We start from the raw sequence: 18302 nt of genomic DNA, 5'->3' as shown, positions 1-18302 counted from the left end.
ATGGATGCACCCGACTGCTCACACTCAGTGAAATCAAACTATTTTAGCACAAAATTGTACATTAAGCCTATAAAATATAGATGCAATAATAAAGTTCTCATAGAGACAACATAAAAAATTAGCTGGATTTGCATATGGATATGACAGTGAGTTATCATGTGGATATGTGCAGATTTGGCATGGCCATTTTGAGAGATGGGTTATCCTTAATGAAACTCGACCTCCATCTTCTACCCTTATGTAATGTTCTTCAGCTGCAACTGAAGGATGTCAGCTCTGTGCTGCAAAGAGTGCTGGCAGCCTATTGGGTGAAGCAGAACAATGTGTGTCTGCGTGAATGAAGTTTAGTTACACTTTCTCACAAAGGCACAACACTGACTTGCTTTATTATCACGGGCGCCACCTAACCCCTGGAGGGAACACGAGCCTCGATCCTGATGTCTCTCTGGCACAGATCTGGGGATAGACTCTCAAGCTTGTGCTAAAAGAGCTCGCGTGCTAGAAAGAGATACAGCAGGAACGATGGATCAATTATTGCCGGTAAAGAAAACAAAAACATCCTGTTCAGTCTGCAGCTTCCATACAAGTGTTGACAGGTGTTTGAATGGAGCTCCCTGTCCCACAATAGAATAAAAGAAAAGGCTGTTCGATGCTGGATCTTTTCTGCTCACACACCCAGTACCCTTTGAACAAGTTGTTCACATGGTTAATTTTTAACTCCATACATAAAATGTGTTCATGATGAATAGATTTGTGATAACATTGAAAACACATACTTTTACTACATGCACACAACATGCACAGACACGTAGAGAGATCCTTTTGTTTGCTGACCATGGACTCATAGTCACTCAAAGATATATATGAATGGCACTGATGTTGTTTTGAGGCATTTGTGTCAATTTTAATAGGATGCACTTCCGACCTCTTTGCAGAGACATCCTGTAAGACGCAGACAGATGAATTCTGAGAGGCCGTAGTCATGGTGAGAGCAGCCAGCTCAGAAGAGGATCCTTACTTTTTGATCAGCGGCTGCGGCACGCCTAAAGGCCAGGCGGCAGGACCTGAAAAACCAGGTGCATGAGAATATTACTCTGACCGAGGAGCAGCTCCAGTGAGCAAGCGTGGAGCACCCTCCTCCTTCTCACTAACTCACTCCCTCTCCTCCTCTCTCGCCACATAAACACTCTGATTCCCACAGAAACCACACACACAGAGGCATTTCGGCTTGTTTTTTAAAATTCTGTGGTGCTTTGTGTGTCACTTTAGTAGCATCTGGGACTTATTTTCGTCTCGGAGCAGCTCACCTCCACTCCTTTACTCCCTCCTGTCTCCCTCCCCAGACTCGGCGTGACCGTCAAGCCCTCCACCGGTGGACTATGCCCCCCTCGGTCAGCTGAGGGAGGGGGCTGAACACTGGTTGGAGAATACTTGGGCTGAGATTAAAGAGGAGACGGTTTGGTAAGTCACTGAACTAATCGCTGCTTCTTCCCAATAGATTTTGTTCTCGCCTAAAGTCCTGAGGTTGAGTCATTTCTCTGTCATAGCAGTCCTTTCAATGTGTGTGTGTGTGTGTTGCAAGAGTGTGTGAGAACAGGGGTTCTCCCAGACAATATGGCGAGACAGCAGGTGAGCCTCAGGTGAAAGGGAATAGCTCACATTCCAAAGGACTGTCATATTTATGAATCTGCTCTCACTGCCGAACCAGTGGAACGACACAGAATTAGGATGATTCAATTTCAGTTCCCATCACTATCAGGCTATCTCTGATTGATATGTGACTGCTGCACTTATCATCTCATCAGCTGCCACTACGTTGTAGGAAGTTGGCCGCTGTTTGTGAAGTGCTGCTGCCCTAATTTCAAGTTCACGAGTTTTAGTTTGAATATCATTTAAGTGGTCGATGAAGTATTTCTCTTGTGCTTGTGGCCTTGTTTTGGTGTTTTACTAACAGTGATTTGCTGTTCCTTTCCCAGGGCAGCTGCCTGTGCAGTTCTTTATTTCAATCATGCTATTTTCAGTTTACAAATTTAATAATACGTAACACAGACTCCAGCAACAACTTCCCATACAAACATTGTAACAAACGAAAAGGAACGACAAACATTTTTTTCATCTCATGCTAAGTTATAGCCTAGCCGCGCTAGACAACCCACGGCAACGAATTTAATTCTCTGCCAGGGTGGGTCTAGTTACCCTCCATAAGGCTCGAGGCTGGATGCTCCTAAAACTGGCCGGACGAATCACCATGAAGTGTAGAGTCAGAAGGCGGGCTGAACTAAGTGACGACAGAGGCGCCACGATTCTGACAGAAACAACCGGCGCACAATGAACAGTTATCTTTCGACTCGGCTTTGGTCACAGCCCTTAAAGAGTTGAAGCTAAAATTCAACTTGAAAGATAAACAAAGGACGGCACTGAAGTGTTTCATTGAGAAGAAAGACGTATTTGGACTTATGCCGACGGGATACGGCAAATCCTTAATATACCAGTTGGCTCCGCTGGTTGGGAAGCTAATGGGACTTAGCCACAATCCGCCGGTGCTCTGGGAACTCTGTCAGCTATTCGTTGCACTGATTGGTTGTATACCTACCCAATTGCTGCAGAGTGATTTGAAAGACAACCTTTTAGCCCGCCTCCCTCCCTGTCGAGCGGTCCTAGACCCTTGTGCCTTCAGAACATGGGTCTAGCGCTGCTAGGCTAGCCAAGTTATATAATAATGAACTTTGGGAATAATTTGAAACAATATGATTTTAGCTAAATCCTCTTCAATAGAATCTATAATTGGGCTACAGACTGAGAAAAACCCTGAAGAGAACCATCTGTGCAGTTTTAAGAATCAGAATGGAAAGGTCTCCTACTGTGTTTTACTCATCTTTATTCATTAAATCTGGCTACAGATATTCTTTTTGTGCTTAATCCTCTGAACTCCAGCAGTTTCTGTCTATTTTTGTGCTCCTGACACTTTACCAACTTTTTTCCATCAATAGAAAGTCATGTACCTCTATAGACACAGCACAACTCTGTCAAGAGGTAATGGGAACTCAGAAATACCTTCTATGCCGCATGACACACTTATAGTACCATAAAGGAAGGACAAAAGTTGAATTGCTTTGATTATTTGTTTTACAGACATTGAATAAAAAAGAACACAACATGTGGAGTATGGTGACTCTACATACTATAGAAATCTCACTAATGTTTGTAACTTGTCCCCGTACTTTGCTCCAATATGCTATGTGTAAACACAGCCTGCAGTTCAACCCATTACAGCAAACAAGTAGAATTTTTTTGACGAGACTGTTGACTGTAGATGAGTCAGTAATGGTTTATGGGTGTTTTTTTTTTTTTTTAAATATGGTGCAAATGATTTATCTTTTGGCACATTGCTACATGAAGCATGTAGCATGAACAATTTTTAATTAAATATCAGGATTTTAAGCTTCAGTTTGGTTATTTTTGTGGACAGAACCTTACATCTCATATGGTACAATCAAGGGCTGTCTGAACGTTGAAAATTCAAGGATTTTTTCTGTTTTTACAGTTTCTAATTTCAATGAATGGTGTAATTTTAAGCTTTTTTTTTCTTTTTTTGTTTTGGAATAATGTGCCCTCCTAATCCACCTGTGTGTTTGAGGGTCGACAGGGTTAAAGGCTGTGTTCACCTACCTCATCATGTTGAAAATTCGGCTCAAATTATAACTTGGATCCCTTTGAAATGTCACTCGTTTGTAGCTAGTTTGTTTTCCAAAGTGTTTTTTATTGTTTAATTATGGGATTATCATACGTGGAGCACTGTGGAGACTGTAGTGAGATTACTCAGCCATGCTAAAAGGAAGTGGGCATTTTCACATAAAATCCTAATTACCTTGAGGCTCTGTAGACGATAGGTTCACGTCTGGTGTGTAGACTTTCGTTTGTTATCATATTTAACTGTGATAAGCATTGTTTGGACGTATGCTTTGTTATGCAACCTTAGAAAGCATACTAGACATAGCAGTAAACCAAGAAACACTGTCCTAACATCAGCAGAAGCTGCGTGATTTGCATCAGGATACACTGAGGTGTTAATTAGAAGGGAAACTCCCAGGGAACTCCGGCTCTACTGGATGACTGTGTTCTGACTGACACATTGTTACAATGAATCATTTAATTTGGCATAAAAATATTAGTCCTATTACCGGATTGTTGTACTCCCGGGGAAAGCTGAATGGATAATGAACGCTTCTTCTCATACAGTTTGAGAAAGTTGCTCTCGTGATAATACTTGACTGGCAGAATTTTAATTGTATAATTTGCTCCTGATCAGTGTAAATACAGCCAGAATACTTGTTACACAATGCCACAGCTTGATGTTTTAACACTGAAACTGTCAAGATTCCAGTTTTTGAGGTCGTACACAAACAATCTGAAAACCAGATACTGTTTGGCATTCAATCTTATATGACTCGTTCAGCTGGACTCACTTCGATGTGATTGTCACCGTCTTCAGTTCCAAAACTGGTTTAATTGGCGCACACATTGGCGAGCACCTTCCACTTTATTCTGTCAGAACAGATACTCATCAATCTGTTTCACGAATTTAAAATTTTAAGGATGAATGCATCAATCAAATCATTTCTTCAAAGTACCGATGAGTAAAATGACTTTTTTATGCCATAATATGAGATCATTTTTCTTTTTTTTTTTATATCATGAACAGTACATTGTTTGCATGTTTTATGTAGAACTTTGCTATAAACAATATAAAACTCCTACTTTTGTCCAACTAATTCTGGCGTTCGGGTGATATTTGCACATAGAAATCTACACTTTTACACATCAGAATTTCTAGGACAGTGCAGCTTGTTCTTTCCTTTTAATGACATAACAGTGTTTCTGCTGTGATTTCTGTCATTTGCAACTCACTTTGACACTCTTAGCTGTCAGGGTACGCTTGCTCTGTACTGCGCATATATTTTTAGATTGATTAGTTTTTAAATCTTGCGTGTCACTTCATCATATACGTCAATCACCAAGGACCTACTAGTGCTGCTGGAAATCCCTGGTGGCTGATTGAGGTCAATAGAAGTCATGATTAAATCCCTCTTTAGTGTGACATGTGGATATAAGAAACCTAAATGTGACGTGCTACAGATGACCTCTACTGTGATCTCAGACTGCTTCATGCCAAGGGAACTAATGGCTCCGCTTGTGTCTAATTAAGCTGCTTCAAAGTGACTGCTTAAATATTGACTCCGACGGTCATTCGATGAAGGTCGTGCTTTGAATGTGTTTGTTATTGTGAGTGCAGGCAACTGTGTTGTGTTTAATATGTGGACAGGCAGAGGGGAAAGAGTTGAAGCACTCGGCGGCTTCAAGTATTTTTTTTCACTCGCACAAAAAAAGAGGAAACTAAGTTGTTCCTGTTCTGCGCTGAGTCCAATAAATGATTTGTTTACCAAGGGTGGAAGAAAGGATATTGAATCTGTGGTGTTGGTGAATAGCTGCAATTTGCGGAACAACAAACAAACTATTATCAGAGCGAGGACAAGAGTGGCCGATGAGGAAATTGATACTAGCGTTAGAACAAAGTGATCGGATTAGTATTAGTTAGAAATTCCTTTGCTTTCAAAATATTGAGCAAAATTGATTCCCTCTGGGAAATTAAGCTGCACTGAAGCCGGTTTGAACCTCTGCAAAATGTATGGCCAACATTCGTGCAAATAAAACGAGCCTAAATGAAAAATTTTATTTAAAAAAATGACAACGGTTGGTTCAGTCGCAAGTGTTTATCGAAGCCTTGAAACTAAATACGTGAAGTCCATTTTTTTCTGCTCATACAAACAATGTTACACCTGGTTAATATTCAGTAGTGTCATCTTTGTGATCAGCATGCTGTAAAAACTTTAAGTTTTTAACTGTAATTTCTCATAGCAAGCTGCTGTTATTTTATAGGTTAATCCTCATTTTGTTGAATAAAATAAGTAAAATCACAGAAAAAATTCTTAGTTTGCATGTCAACATTAAAAAACAGACCTAAACTGTAAATAATGTCAAAGTGTAAATATATATATATATATATATATATATATATATATATATATATATATATATATGTATGTATAATAAAATAAATGTAATAGATTTTTTACAGTGTTATACTGTATAATACTGTTATTTTATGAATAGTTGCTTATTTGCAGAAACAAATCTATATTAAGTCATAAAAAATGGTAAATTTTTTATTGCCATTTTACAGATTTTCCTGTTTTGTGAAATTACAGATAATATCTGCAATATTTTCCTGTTTACAATAAAATAAAATGAAAACACACCAATGCTGCAATGATGCATAATATCAGCATTAAAAAATGCAGTTTTACAAATACTAATTCTTTCCTTGACAATGCAATGTAAAATTGTGCTGTTTTACTGTATTCAAATCAGCTGAAAATATCATTATTTTACTGATTATTTTTACAGACAATTAGCATGACAGAATTGCACAACTTTCTATGGTTTTTAGATTTGTTTTTACAGTGCAGAGGCTCACTACTGTTACATTACAGGAAGAGGATCCCAGATTCAAAGCTGCATTTTTTCAGATGTGCAACTTCTCCATGTTTCCCCATGCATAGTCTGTAACATTTGAATTTTCCTGATTTCCCTTCTGTTATCAGGGCGATGAAGGATGTATGTTTATGGCTATTGGTATTTCCAGTCTCTTGCTGAGTTAATCAGCTGATTATGCTGTTTGGTTGGTACACAAAGAACATTGCAGCTGATGAACATGCTGTGAAAAGTCTGGTGCCAGTGTTGAGTCCATACAGTAAATACGAAGCTACTCAGAGCAGTCATAAAAAGTGGAAACAGGGGAAACAGCTGTCCTGGTTTTGATCAAGGTCAACAAAATCCATCTATCAACACCTGTAAAGCTCGACGGTTATCACAATGTATCTCAGTTATTTAACCCTGGATGTCATCTGATCATTTTGGATATTGAACACCTTTCAAGCGCATCTTAATAAGCTTAAGTTCATGCATAACATTATTGGCAATGTGTGGCAGCAAAATGTTTTAGTGATGTGGTGCCCAGTGCGAGTTGTTTTGGTACAGGAAGTCCAGTTGAATCATGAATTAAAGGTGTGTTGGCTGTAGGCGTTTCCTTTGTGGATCCTTACGTGACTTTTACCACAGATCACCAAACCTGAGTGTAACCGCCCATCAGTCTGTCTTACCCACGTCTGCCGACACACCCAATCCACCATCCACTAATGGTGAAACATCTCTTTAGACACCACTCAGAGGCCAATTATTTATATGTAATCAATAAAGTAACTGCAGCAAACATGCTCTACATCAACGGTGAAGTTCTTTATAGCCCAGTTTTGCTAGAACACATGTAGGCCATGAAAACAAACTTCCCCTCCTGGGATTGAAAAGACTATCGATAGATCTTTTGCTTCCTCCAGTCCTCCTCCTGATAAAAGCTGGTACACATAATCCCTGCCAGAGTTTTTGTCCAGAGATAGCATCGGTACCTTCTACAGCAGCAGCAGCAGCAGCAGCAAAATAACCTGAAGCAACTTTGAAACTCAAGATAAGATCATTTGGATTGATTGAAAACTCCCCTTTAAAGGCAGCTGACTTAAGGTGCCATGTACTGATGGACAAAGTCATTAGGATGTAATGAGGAAGGATAATTCTCATATTCTTGTTTAAAAAAAAAAATCAACGAGCAAAATAACTGTACCGCCTGTCAGTATGTCAACGTGATTATTGTGTTGCATAATTTGTATTTTTTTCCCCGAGATACGTCATTAAAAACTTTCTTTAGCCAAATATATCTCTGCTCTATACTAGCAAACCCTGAATTTTGGCACATTATATGTTTTGTTTTTTTTAATTTATTGGATTTATTGAAGTAATGTATGAAAAGTGAGTAGAATGAGAGATAAACTTGTTAGTTTCTACCCGCTACATGTACTCTCTACATCTTATATGTTACTGTTTCCTGTTTACATCAAAGCACATACTTTTATACATCTTTGGAAACTCCAAGAACACATTTACTGTTTCACATTATTGGATTTTTCAAGCAATTAACTAAACTTGTGCTCTTTTTCAAATTCTTTTGATAAATTTTCTACCAGCTTTATTATATTGTGAAAAATGTGCACTTCAATTTCTTTCTTTCTTTCTTTCTTTCTTTCTTTCTTTCTTTCTTTCTTTCTTTCTTTCTTTCTTTCTTTCTTTCTTTCTTTCTATGTAGTATCCATCTCTCATTTCATTTTTTCTTCAACCTATCTGATATCGATTCAATGTTAGATCTACAAATATAAAAGATGTATTTTAGTGGCTTAATTCTGCATTTCCTCACATTTCAGCAGTTAACAATTTTGCATGTTTTAGCTCATATCCTACAGATAAAAAAGGAAAATTGAATCCCTGCTGCCCTTTTCCCTCTCAATCTGTATTGATATAGTGCATTCTAAATAAAAAAAAAACCCCAAAATGGTTACTTTATTGTTAGTGTAAGTTTACGAATGCAAATTTGAATTTTGGAAACACGCACGTTAAAAAATAGTGAAATTCAGTCATGTTCAGAAACTGTAGAAACTGTCCATAAAAAGGCAAGTATTTGTAAAATCGCTCTATTTTTTAGAAGATTTAAATTTTTTAAGAAATGAGTAGAGTTTACTTGAATAATAGTATCCATCTCTCTTGACAACCGACTGACTATAAATTCTCTCCAAAACCTGATACTGTTGATGCAATTTTACCCTTTTCAGCGATATGAATAGAACCGGCTCGGATAATTGTCCGGCTACGTCACCATGCCAACATCAGCCGCATACTGTATTCCCCACTATGTTACCAAAACAATGGTGTTACCAGTGTTGCTTATCAGAAACTGTCACCTCAGCAAACAGCAAACATGATGTATACCACGGTTAATCTCTGTACTTAATAGTATGTCAACACCTGGAGAGTCACTTGTGCAATATTTGCTGTTGAACAGGAAGCTGGATAAGACACACACGGCTATCGAGTTGCAGCTTCGTGACTCCGTCGTCGGCCTGTAATTAAAATTCTGATTTGATTTTTCATCAGTGAGACAATGTCAGAATTCTGGTTTGCAGAATACTTTTTTTTCATTCCGTACCTACTTGTTGTGCTCTGTCTCAGTGTATTAACGTCTATTAGCTGTGCCAGGTGATACGGCTCAGATGTGCATATATTATGGGATTGTAAATGGACTTTTACAGGATATGCGTAGACTGTAGATAGAATGTAAACATTTATGGTGATTAAGGCTATGCGTACAAGCAGCTGTGTGTTTTCATACATTACAGACTGAAACACTGAAATCTAACCTGATAACCTCTGTAGCCTCGTCTTTTAACCAGCTGTGATAAAATCTGTCAACCAGACCTTTTAAGAAGCATTTTGGGAAACACATTTATTCCTTTTCTTCCCTAGAATAAGATAAGAATATTGGTTACTATGTAATTATCTCCCTTGTATCCAGGTTGCTGGCTGCAGTTCCATATTTACTGACATGAGAGTACAGTTGATCTTCTCATCTATCTCTAGTCCGGAGAGCCAATAATTGTATTTCTGTAACTGTGGCTGGAGATAATGAGGCTACGCAGAGTGTGTCAGTCTCAGGTTTCTTCAGGAAGCAGCTGACCTCCCATGTTTTCATTTATTATAAGAGGCGCTTTGTAGGAACAGGCCCTGTACGTAGCTGAAATGTGACAGTGAAGTTTCTATTATTCTGACTTCAGCCACTCTGTAAAACTAGATCAGTGTATAAAGATGGGAGGAATTTGTTTATCCACAGGCGGTATTGTGGGTTAATACGTGTACAATCATCTGTGATACAGTAATGTAATGCAAAATTGTTCGTAAATGTAACCATCACATCACAGTTACTGATCAGTTCTACTTATTATTTTTATTTTGCCTCCTCGATTCTCATGCAACTAATCTTTGTTTTGGAGGCAGTTTTCACCAAATTTGCTGTTGACTTCATGTTTATGCTGCATTCAAGAGCACAAAAGACAGCTCTTGTGTATATTATCCTTATTAGGATGGAGGTTTGTGCTGAAATGTGGGCATTTGCGAAGCATCTCAGGTGATGTTGCAGGAGTATTATATCACTTTCTACAAAGAGTAAATAAGCAAAGTAATGCATTTTTTAGATAGTGATGAGTGATGGCTCCAAGACTGCTATTAATGTTGTAGTTTCTTACCCAATTCTTGCCAGTAATTTTGAAGCGACAGCACCGATTAACCTTTCATTAATCCAGTCAGTGCTAAATAAAAGCCACAGTGTTCAGCTGTAACTCACGTGCGATGCCGTAAAACGGAGGGTTTTGCATACTTTCTTCTAAATTTGACTGCAATCAACAGAGCAGTCAATCCAACTCAGAGAAGAAAGAAAACCAGGGATGGGTTTTGTGTGTGTCTGGGGCTGCTCTTCCGTGTGCCGGGGTTTTTCAGCTTTTTATAGCTGATGCAAATTTGGTCCGCTTGTTCTGATTGTGCCGCCGTGCTTCACTCCCAGCAGACACAAATCTCTCTAACTAACATTCGAACTGTAAAGTTTTAATTCTTTCTTCATCTGCGTCCAATAATTTTAACCGCTTGGTGCCAAAATTAGATATCAAGCATAACTGCAAAGCCTGTTATTTCCATGACAGTGTCACAAAAATAATGCCATGTTTTCTCACTGGAGGAATTTTGGATTAGTCACTGAACATGAAATGAGAAGTGAATGTGAAGAGTCAGAAAAGAGCCAGATTTACATAACAAAAGTCTAAAGAAGGGCGCGTTTGGATCGAAGTATTGTGGGGCCACAAATGCCATCATGGTACATGAAGTCTTCTGATTAATGAGGCGTTCCTGAGTCAGGCTTGGATGACTCAGTGACCTCATTATTGACTCCCGGTTTTACGTTGCACTACGTGAGAGGAGGATGAGGAAGTCTCACGATGACGCTCGTCCAGTTCCAGCGTAGCACAAGTGGAAAGTGAAGTACACGTGACATTTCTAAAACAAAGGTGCAGGGGAAGCTGCTGTGATAAGCCTGCATGTAAATTTCATTGACAGACCTTTGAAAACAAAGTGTCAGTGTCATCTGTGAGCCAGTCAGAGGAGGAATCAGTTACAGGGACAGCCCTGACCTCCAGCTGTGTGCAGATTGTTTCCTGAACAGTGTCAGCGATCCTAATAATGACGGAGGATCTCTGCAGGACACATAATGATTGCAGCGATGTCGGTGATGACTTCACTGTACTTTAAGGATAAAAACAGTCTGCTGGTAGCTAAATAACGTAAATTGCTGGCAATGTACAGAACAGTTAGGACATACTTTGCACAATAACATTCCTTTGTAGGTATAAAGTGACTATTATGGCTAAACTGAGGATACTATTCTCATTGGTTTTCTAGCACTTTTTTTCTTTAAAGAGATTTAAATAAAGGAAATATGTTTATACTGAAGTCACCATGGCTGTACAGCCATGGCCATAAGTTTGGACACAAGTACCATGACGCTTGTGAATCTTAGAAAATACCACAAAATTGTCATTTACAATATACTTATGTTCTGTAATAGACATCAAAACAGACATAAGTCATGCTGTGTCCAAACTTATGGCCATGGCTGTATATTGTAAGTGACAATTTTGTGGTATTTCTAAGATTCACAAGCGTTTCCAAACTTATGGCCACGGCTGTATGTGACTTTAGAGAAAAGTGTCTTTAAGGTAAAGGCTAGAAGGCCCTGAAAAAAACAATTCTATTTCTTACTAGTTTCTGTCATTCCTATACTGTCTGTGTAGCTCGGCCCCATTCATCGCAAATGTATGCATTAAATAATAAAAAGGGTTCATTAGCTTCCCCAAACAGCTGGACATTGTAGTTTGTTCTTTTGGTTTTTTATCATGAGTCTCTTTTTTGCCATTTTGCCTTTATTAGACAGTGACAGTGGGGGAGAGACAGGAAATTTGTGGAAAGAGAGCAGGGGAATGACGGTAAAGGTCCAAGCCAACCGGAAATCAAACCATGATCTCGCTGCCTGAAGGTATTTGCCCTCATGTGGCGCACACTTGGCAATCGGATGGTGCAAAATCCTCTTGTTTTTTGCAAATATCCCTGAGTCAAGAGTAAATCATATATTTTGGAGGCTTCAGAAAAAAGCTATAGATCAGTGCTCTAGTGAGTGCAAAACCCTGAACGTAAAAACAGCAATTTGTCCTTTTATACAGGCTTTGTTCCAGACTAACAACCCAGATATGGTGTGTGAATTAGTGAGCTGTGAAGATGTCGGTAGGTAGATTGTGTTACCTTCATTTAGAAGCAGACTTCAGTAACTGGTTCCCAGTCTTCATGCAGAGCTAAGCAGCTGCTGTGGATTCAGATTAGACAGACATAAGAGTGATATCAATCCTCGCTGTTAGTCAGAGGAAGGACGTAAACATATTTCTTAAAATGTGGGACTTTTGCTTGTTTCTGGATAACATCTTTTGTCAGGATACATTCTCACAATACTTATTACCGCCCGGCAAAACTGCGTTTTCCGGAAGGTATTGTTTTGAGCTGCATGGTCTTGCTTGCTTGCTTGCTTGTCTGTAACAATTTGGTTTCCGCGCCATAACTTCATAAAATATTGATGTAGCCTCACCATATTTGGTACACAGGTGTACCATAATAAGACACAGGTCAAGTTCGCATTTGGTGACCGTGACCTCATTTTCAAGGTCACAGGGGTCATCTTTGTCGCCGGGCGGTCCAAGTTTGGTACAACTTCTAGTTTTAAAGATGAATTCATTGCAGGGTATCATTTATTTTACCAACAATAACAATTACATGGATATCACAAGGAATATTTTTTACTCCTACAAAATCAACAGGAAAATAATTCTTCCTTCTACTTCTTGTGAGGTTCTTTGTCAGTTTTACAAGACTTTGCTTGACTCTTAGTGCACACGTAACTATTTACTTAATTTTAGCAAATTTTGAGAAATAGGATGATGATTTGAAGGAAATGGGTGTAAATGTCATATGTCATGCATGTTGATTGCCCAAAGACAAGAGCTGCCGCAAACCTGTCCTACATGTCCGGACATTGTTTCCAACTCTCTCTGATAATGCATCTCTAAAACAACAAAGGTGTTCTCAAAGCTTTAGCAGACGGCTGTGTGATCTCAAAGTCAACTGATGAAGCGCACAAGAGCACAAGTTCACTCACGTCTAGACAGACAGTTTCATGACATTTATATGGTTGAGAAATCAGAGTCTGAAATGAGTGAATGAATTTTCCGTTTTGATGTTAGCTACTGTAAAGTTTACTCTGATTAGTGCTTCATCCTCATTCCTGTGGTTTCCATAAAACATTTATTCCTTTAGGCTGCCTCCTCTGCCAGCCACTGTTCACTAACATTTATTAGAGTGATATTTTTTATCTCCAAATCTGTCTTTTCATATTGTTTCCTCATTCTCTTCTTGTAGTAATCTGTAATATGGTTATTGAGGACGTTGCTTTGTCTTGACAGAAAGTCCTGCATATGATACTTAGTCAAAGTTTCAAGGAGGCTTTGTCAGCTGAAGTGTTCTATTTTTTTGTCTTGGCAGGTTTTTACTGAAGATGCAAGCTTCAACTGCCTCACCTGTGACCAACACTACAGCAACTTCGAACACAACCGCCGTCACAAAGACCAGAGAACAAATACTCATCCAGAGTAAGGTTCATCTCCTCTGTAGTGTGTGTGGATGGGTGTCTGTAGTGTTTCTTTATCCTCAGTAAAACAGATTTTAGTAAATAAGGAGGCTCCCATCAGATCTTCAGTCTGTCCCCTATGTTGGAGACTCGGATTCAAACAAGACGACAAGCCAAGCCTCATGAATAACACCCTGTTGTCATCTAATCTACATGGTTTGCACAGGAGTGGCACACATACACTTAATAGAAAATATTTGCCATGTTGTGTTTGCCTGCTCGTGATGCCGTTGCTAAGCTACGACACATTACTTCTAAAGGATCCATGAAATTAGTTGCACCACAAGTAGTAAGTAAAGTAAGTAAGTAAATTTTATTTATATAGCACCTTTCACAGACAGAGAGCCACAAGGTGCTTCACAGCATGAATAAAAACAACAATTAAATACACATAAATAGTCAACACTAAAAATAGGATCATAACAGCCACAAAAACTAAGCAAAAGCCTGAGCAAACAAGAAGGTTTTAAGTTGTGTTTTAAAAGCGTCAACAGACGCAACTGAGCGGAGAGAGAGCGGGAGATCATTCCAAAGCCTGGGAGCAACAGCCTGGTATGATCGGGCTCCTCTGGTCTTAAACCGAGTACGTGGCACCTTTAACAAATTCTGATCCGCAGACCTTAAAGCCCTCGCAGGGGAGTAAGGCTGGAGCAGGTCACAAATATAAGAAGGAGCTTGACCATGCAAGGCCCGAAAGGTTAGAACCAAAATCTTAAAGTTGACTCTATAAGAGACTGGCAGCCAGTGAAAAGTAGGCCAGAGGGAATGTGTAAAAAGAGACACATATACACATAACACTCCAAACCCGCTGTTCACTGCTCATTCCTCCTTTCCGTGTCTCTCAGGTTCTGGCGCTATGATCGCTGTCATCGTCATAGGCATCATCATCATTCTCGCCATTCTACTGATCATACTGAAGACATACAACAGGTGAGACGACATTCCTGCTTGACAAGATGATTCCTGCATACCGAATGGAGCGAGCTGTGAAACAATTATGCCACTTTGATCCACTTCAAGGCGGACTGCTGCTGCTTTTTATCTTTGTCTGAGATGAAACAGATTTATAAAAGCAGACGTCTGTATCATTAGAACTCTACTGAAAGTGATTGTCAAATATTTTGGCTTGTGACAACCTCATGTACAGGCCGCATGCATAGTGTACAAGCACTACATGCAAAGAGGGAAATTCCTTTCTTAGATTGTTTATTCTAGCACTGTTTAACAAGGCTGAAAACAGTACAGCTTCCCTGTAGCTGCAGTAAAACTATATCAGGAATGTTATTTGGTCGTGGATACGTGAAAATTCGCGTATTGAGGTATCAATTTTGAGACCCACTGTGAATCGCCCAGATTCGATGAGAAAAAAAATATGGGGTGTAAGGGGTATAGGGTTGGATCACATGTAGTTGTCAACAGTGCGCTGGCAAAAGCACGAGTTGGAAACAACGATTGGAGAGCATTATCGAAAGTTAGATGTAACTGGGAAAGCGAGATGCATGGTGTGCGACGATGAGACAAAATACAGCGACAGAGGATGCCAAGCGCTGATAGACCACATGAAAATGAAAAATCATGCCAGGAAATTGTACGAAAAGCGCTCTAACCATCAAATGCCCAGCAATTTTTTCACCCGGCGGAGGGAAGAGACGCGACAACAGGACCAAACATACGGGATCAGTAGTGTGTACTTGCAGCAACCCAGTGGCATTGCCCCACAAGTTCCTCAACAGAAGAGGCTCACTCCCATGGTCGATCGGAAAGCACACATAGTGATGACTTCATGTGGCTCATTCAAATTTGAATCCAGTATAAATATTTGGTTTCATCACATTAACATGACTTTGTGCTGTTTTGGGGGGTGCCTAGAAGGTCCCATACAGACATTTTTTTAAGCCTTCATGTTTAAAGAATTCTTGGTGTCAGAGTTCTCCAGAATGCACCATTTCAGCCTTTAAATTTCAAAAATTTCTTGCATCCAAACCCTCCCCCAGGCTCAGTCGCTCCACTCCCTCGCTTCCAAGGATTCACTTATTTGGTAATTTCCCAATGACATGCCTGCTAAATGCAGTGTTGGAGGTCAGTTAAGCTATTTATTAATTCTCATGTTGCTAACGTCCAACTTTTCAGATTTATCCTCTGACAGGTCCAAATCCAAAAGCTGACTTATGATTTTATGCATCTCTCTCAACAGAAAGGGTCCAGTAAAATCTTGTTCCAAGTCTTCAGTGCAAGTAGTTAGATCTTTTATTTCAAAATAAAAGTACAGATACCTCAAATATGACTCATTCAAGAGCAAGATTAGTATCAACAAAAGCCAAAGTAAAAGTACTTATTTATTAGATTAACTTTCTGAAACTTATCGTCAATACTGAGGGGTAGTCATGTAATGTGCATTTCATTTTGTCGCTGCATGAGCAGAGGTAGGGTTAGGCTAACCTGTAACTGCTCTCTATAATGTTACCTTCCCTATAAATTGTATTAAGAAGTACAAATTACTGAGGAAAATGTATTTGGGTATAGCATGTGAAAACAAATAACTTAATTATGTTCCTAATAATGTTTTTGTCAACCTGCAGGTCAGGATATGTGCATTGTGTGCTGCTCTATTTTATTCAAACTGTTTTTGTATTGCAGCTGTGACACTGTAAATTTCCCAGCTGTGGGATCAATAAAGGTTTAATCTATCTATCTATCTATCTATCTATCTATCTATCTATCTATCTATCTATCTATCTATCTATCTATCTATCTATCTATCTATCTATCTATCTATCTATCTATCTATCTATCTATCTATCTATCTATCTGTCCAATATGTAAGAGACAGTTTAAAAACCTATGTCTTATATGTCTTGGTACAGAAAATATATTTAAATTAAACCACAGAATTGTATTTATTAGATTCTACAATTTCATTTAGCAGACACTTTTGTCCAAAGTCACATACATCTGAGAGTAGATACAACACAAACAAGGATCTAGTCAGGAGAAAACAACCTGGATGAGAGCCATAAGCCAAGTTCAAGTGTGATAATTGGACCTTGGTGCCTACAGGCAATGCGGACATAATAGAATTTTTTTATATATATTTATCTATGTCAGATGTGTTTGGTAATTTATTTATTGCTTTAATTTGCTGATAAAGTAACACTTAAACAGTTTAATGAGAGAGAGATATCTCTTCCAGTTGCAACCAAATAAATTTGAACAAAGAAATGTGATTTTGTTAAACACTACGGTCTCTTTTTATCCAGGCGAACACATGCGTCCAGAGTCCTGGGAGCCAGGGGGGGCTCCAAACCTCGTCCTAAGTTATCACAATCCACCGTTCAGAGCAACATGCCGCTGAGCACCACTGGAATCAACTCGGTGTCGGGCAGCATCACCAACTCAAACCCGGCCTTGGAGAACGGCTTCCATCTGCCCAGAGCAGAGCTCAGCAGCGTGGAGGAAAATCACTTAGAGCAGTTCAGCACCACCAGCGGCTCCACAGTGGTCACCATACACGATAATCCGTCGTTCGGAAACACGTAACATCAAGACTGTGGTTTGGTCTCCAAACAAGCATTGACTAATGTGTTGTCCCTGACCACATACTGTGCTGACTGAATCCTGTGGAAAATCAATGCATGACGTTTGTGTTGTCACTGTCAGTCTCCACCAACTGAGCCACTGCTGGTGACTATGTGGATAACAAGATGTCCCTTTGCTGTACAAAACATAGAACAAGGAAACGTTCACAGTGGATGCCATGAAGGAATCGCAAAACTGAAGCTTTCTTTTGAAGAATTGCTTGTTGGCTAAAGTCAGTGTTCAGAGATTGAATGTCACAAATGTCTGTACTGCTTGCTAATGTTGCTTCACTACTAACAATGAAGAAATGTGTAGTGAAGGATGTAATGGCTGGACAATGTTGGTCTTAACTGTGTACATTTCTGTATTTAAGAAAAACTTACAAGTTTGTGAGTAAATGTAGGAAAAACCTTAGAGAGGACAAAGGCAGTATGAAAAAATATAAATCAGTTTGTTGTGGAAACCAATGTAACTGAGAAAATGTTATTATTGCAGATTTATTTTGACCAGTTATATTCCTTACTTAATCTGATTTGAGTTGCATGATTGTCTTTGTTTTTCTGCTCAAAGATTCACTTAGACTAGTTATTAGAAATCTATAAAATATCAGTGTCTTTTTTTTTTTTACCACATGATGAGACAATGGAGACATTTTGTGAAACATCTGTCAGCCTAACTTGCTGATGTGAATCCTTTTTAATTTGACACCAAAGTATTTTGCACTTTATTTCCGTTGCTCCCTGTATTTGTATTGTTTGTGGGTCTTTATTAAATTAAGTGACATGTTAATAAAAATGCAATATTTCGATGTGTGGGTCACTTGTGTGTTAAAATTAAGTGAAAGACGTCGAAGTTTAAGAGTGCAACAAACAAAAAAGAGGAGGGAGAGTGGGTTTCTGCTCCCTCAGCTGGCAACTTCTGGGCACATCACGCTGAAAAACCTCCAGGATGCATT

At 39.1% G+C, this 18302-nt stretch overlaps 1 protein-coding gene across 1 annotated transcript; it reads left to right on the top strand.

The window, feature by feature from the left end:
• Positions 1-875: 875 nt before the first annotated feature.
• On the top strand, positions 876-18155 carry ncmap (non-compact myelin associated protein). Its single transcript, XM_051958048.1, has 4 exons — positions 876-1461; positions 13627-13733; positions 14617-14701; positions 17029-18155. Exons 2-4 carry the CDS (start codon positions 13640-13642, stop codon positions 17306-17308), a joined length of 459 nt encoding a protein of 152 aa, XP_051814008.1. The 5' UTR covers positions 876-1461; positions 13627-13639; the 3' UTR covers positions 17309-18155.
• The last annotated feature ends 147 nt before the right edge of the window (positions 18156-18302 follow it).

This window comes from Acanthochromis polyacanthus, chromosome 1 (genome assembly GCF_021347895.1).
Source record: "Acanthochromis polyacanthus isolate Apoly-LR-REF ecotype Palm Island chromosome 1, KAUST_Apoly_ChrSc, whole genome shotgun sequence".
In the NCBI taxonomy this organism is placed as follows: Eukaryota; Metazoa; Chordata; class Actinopteri; family Pomacentridae; genus Acanthochromis; species Acanthochromis polyacanthus.
The sequence above is the reverse complement of the archived record's forward strand: the minus strand, read 5'-3'. Positions and strand labels throughout refer to the sequence as shown.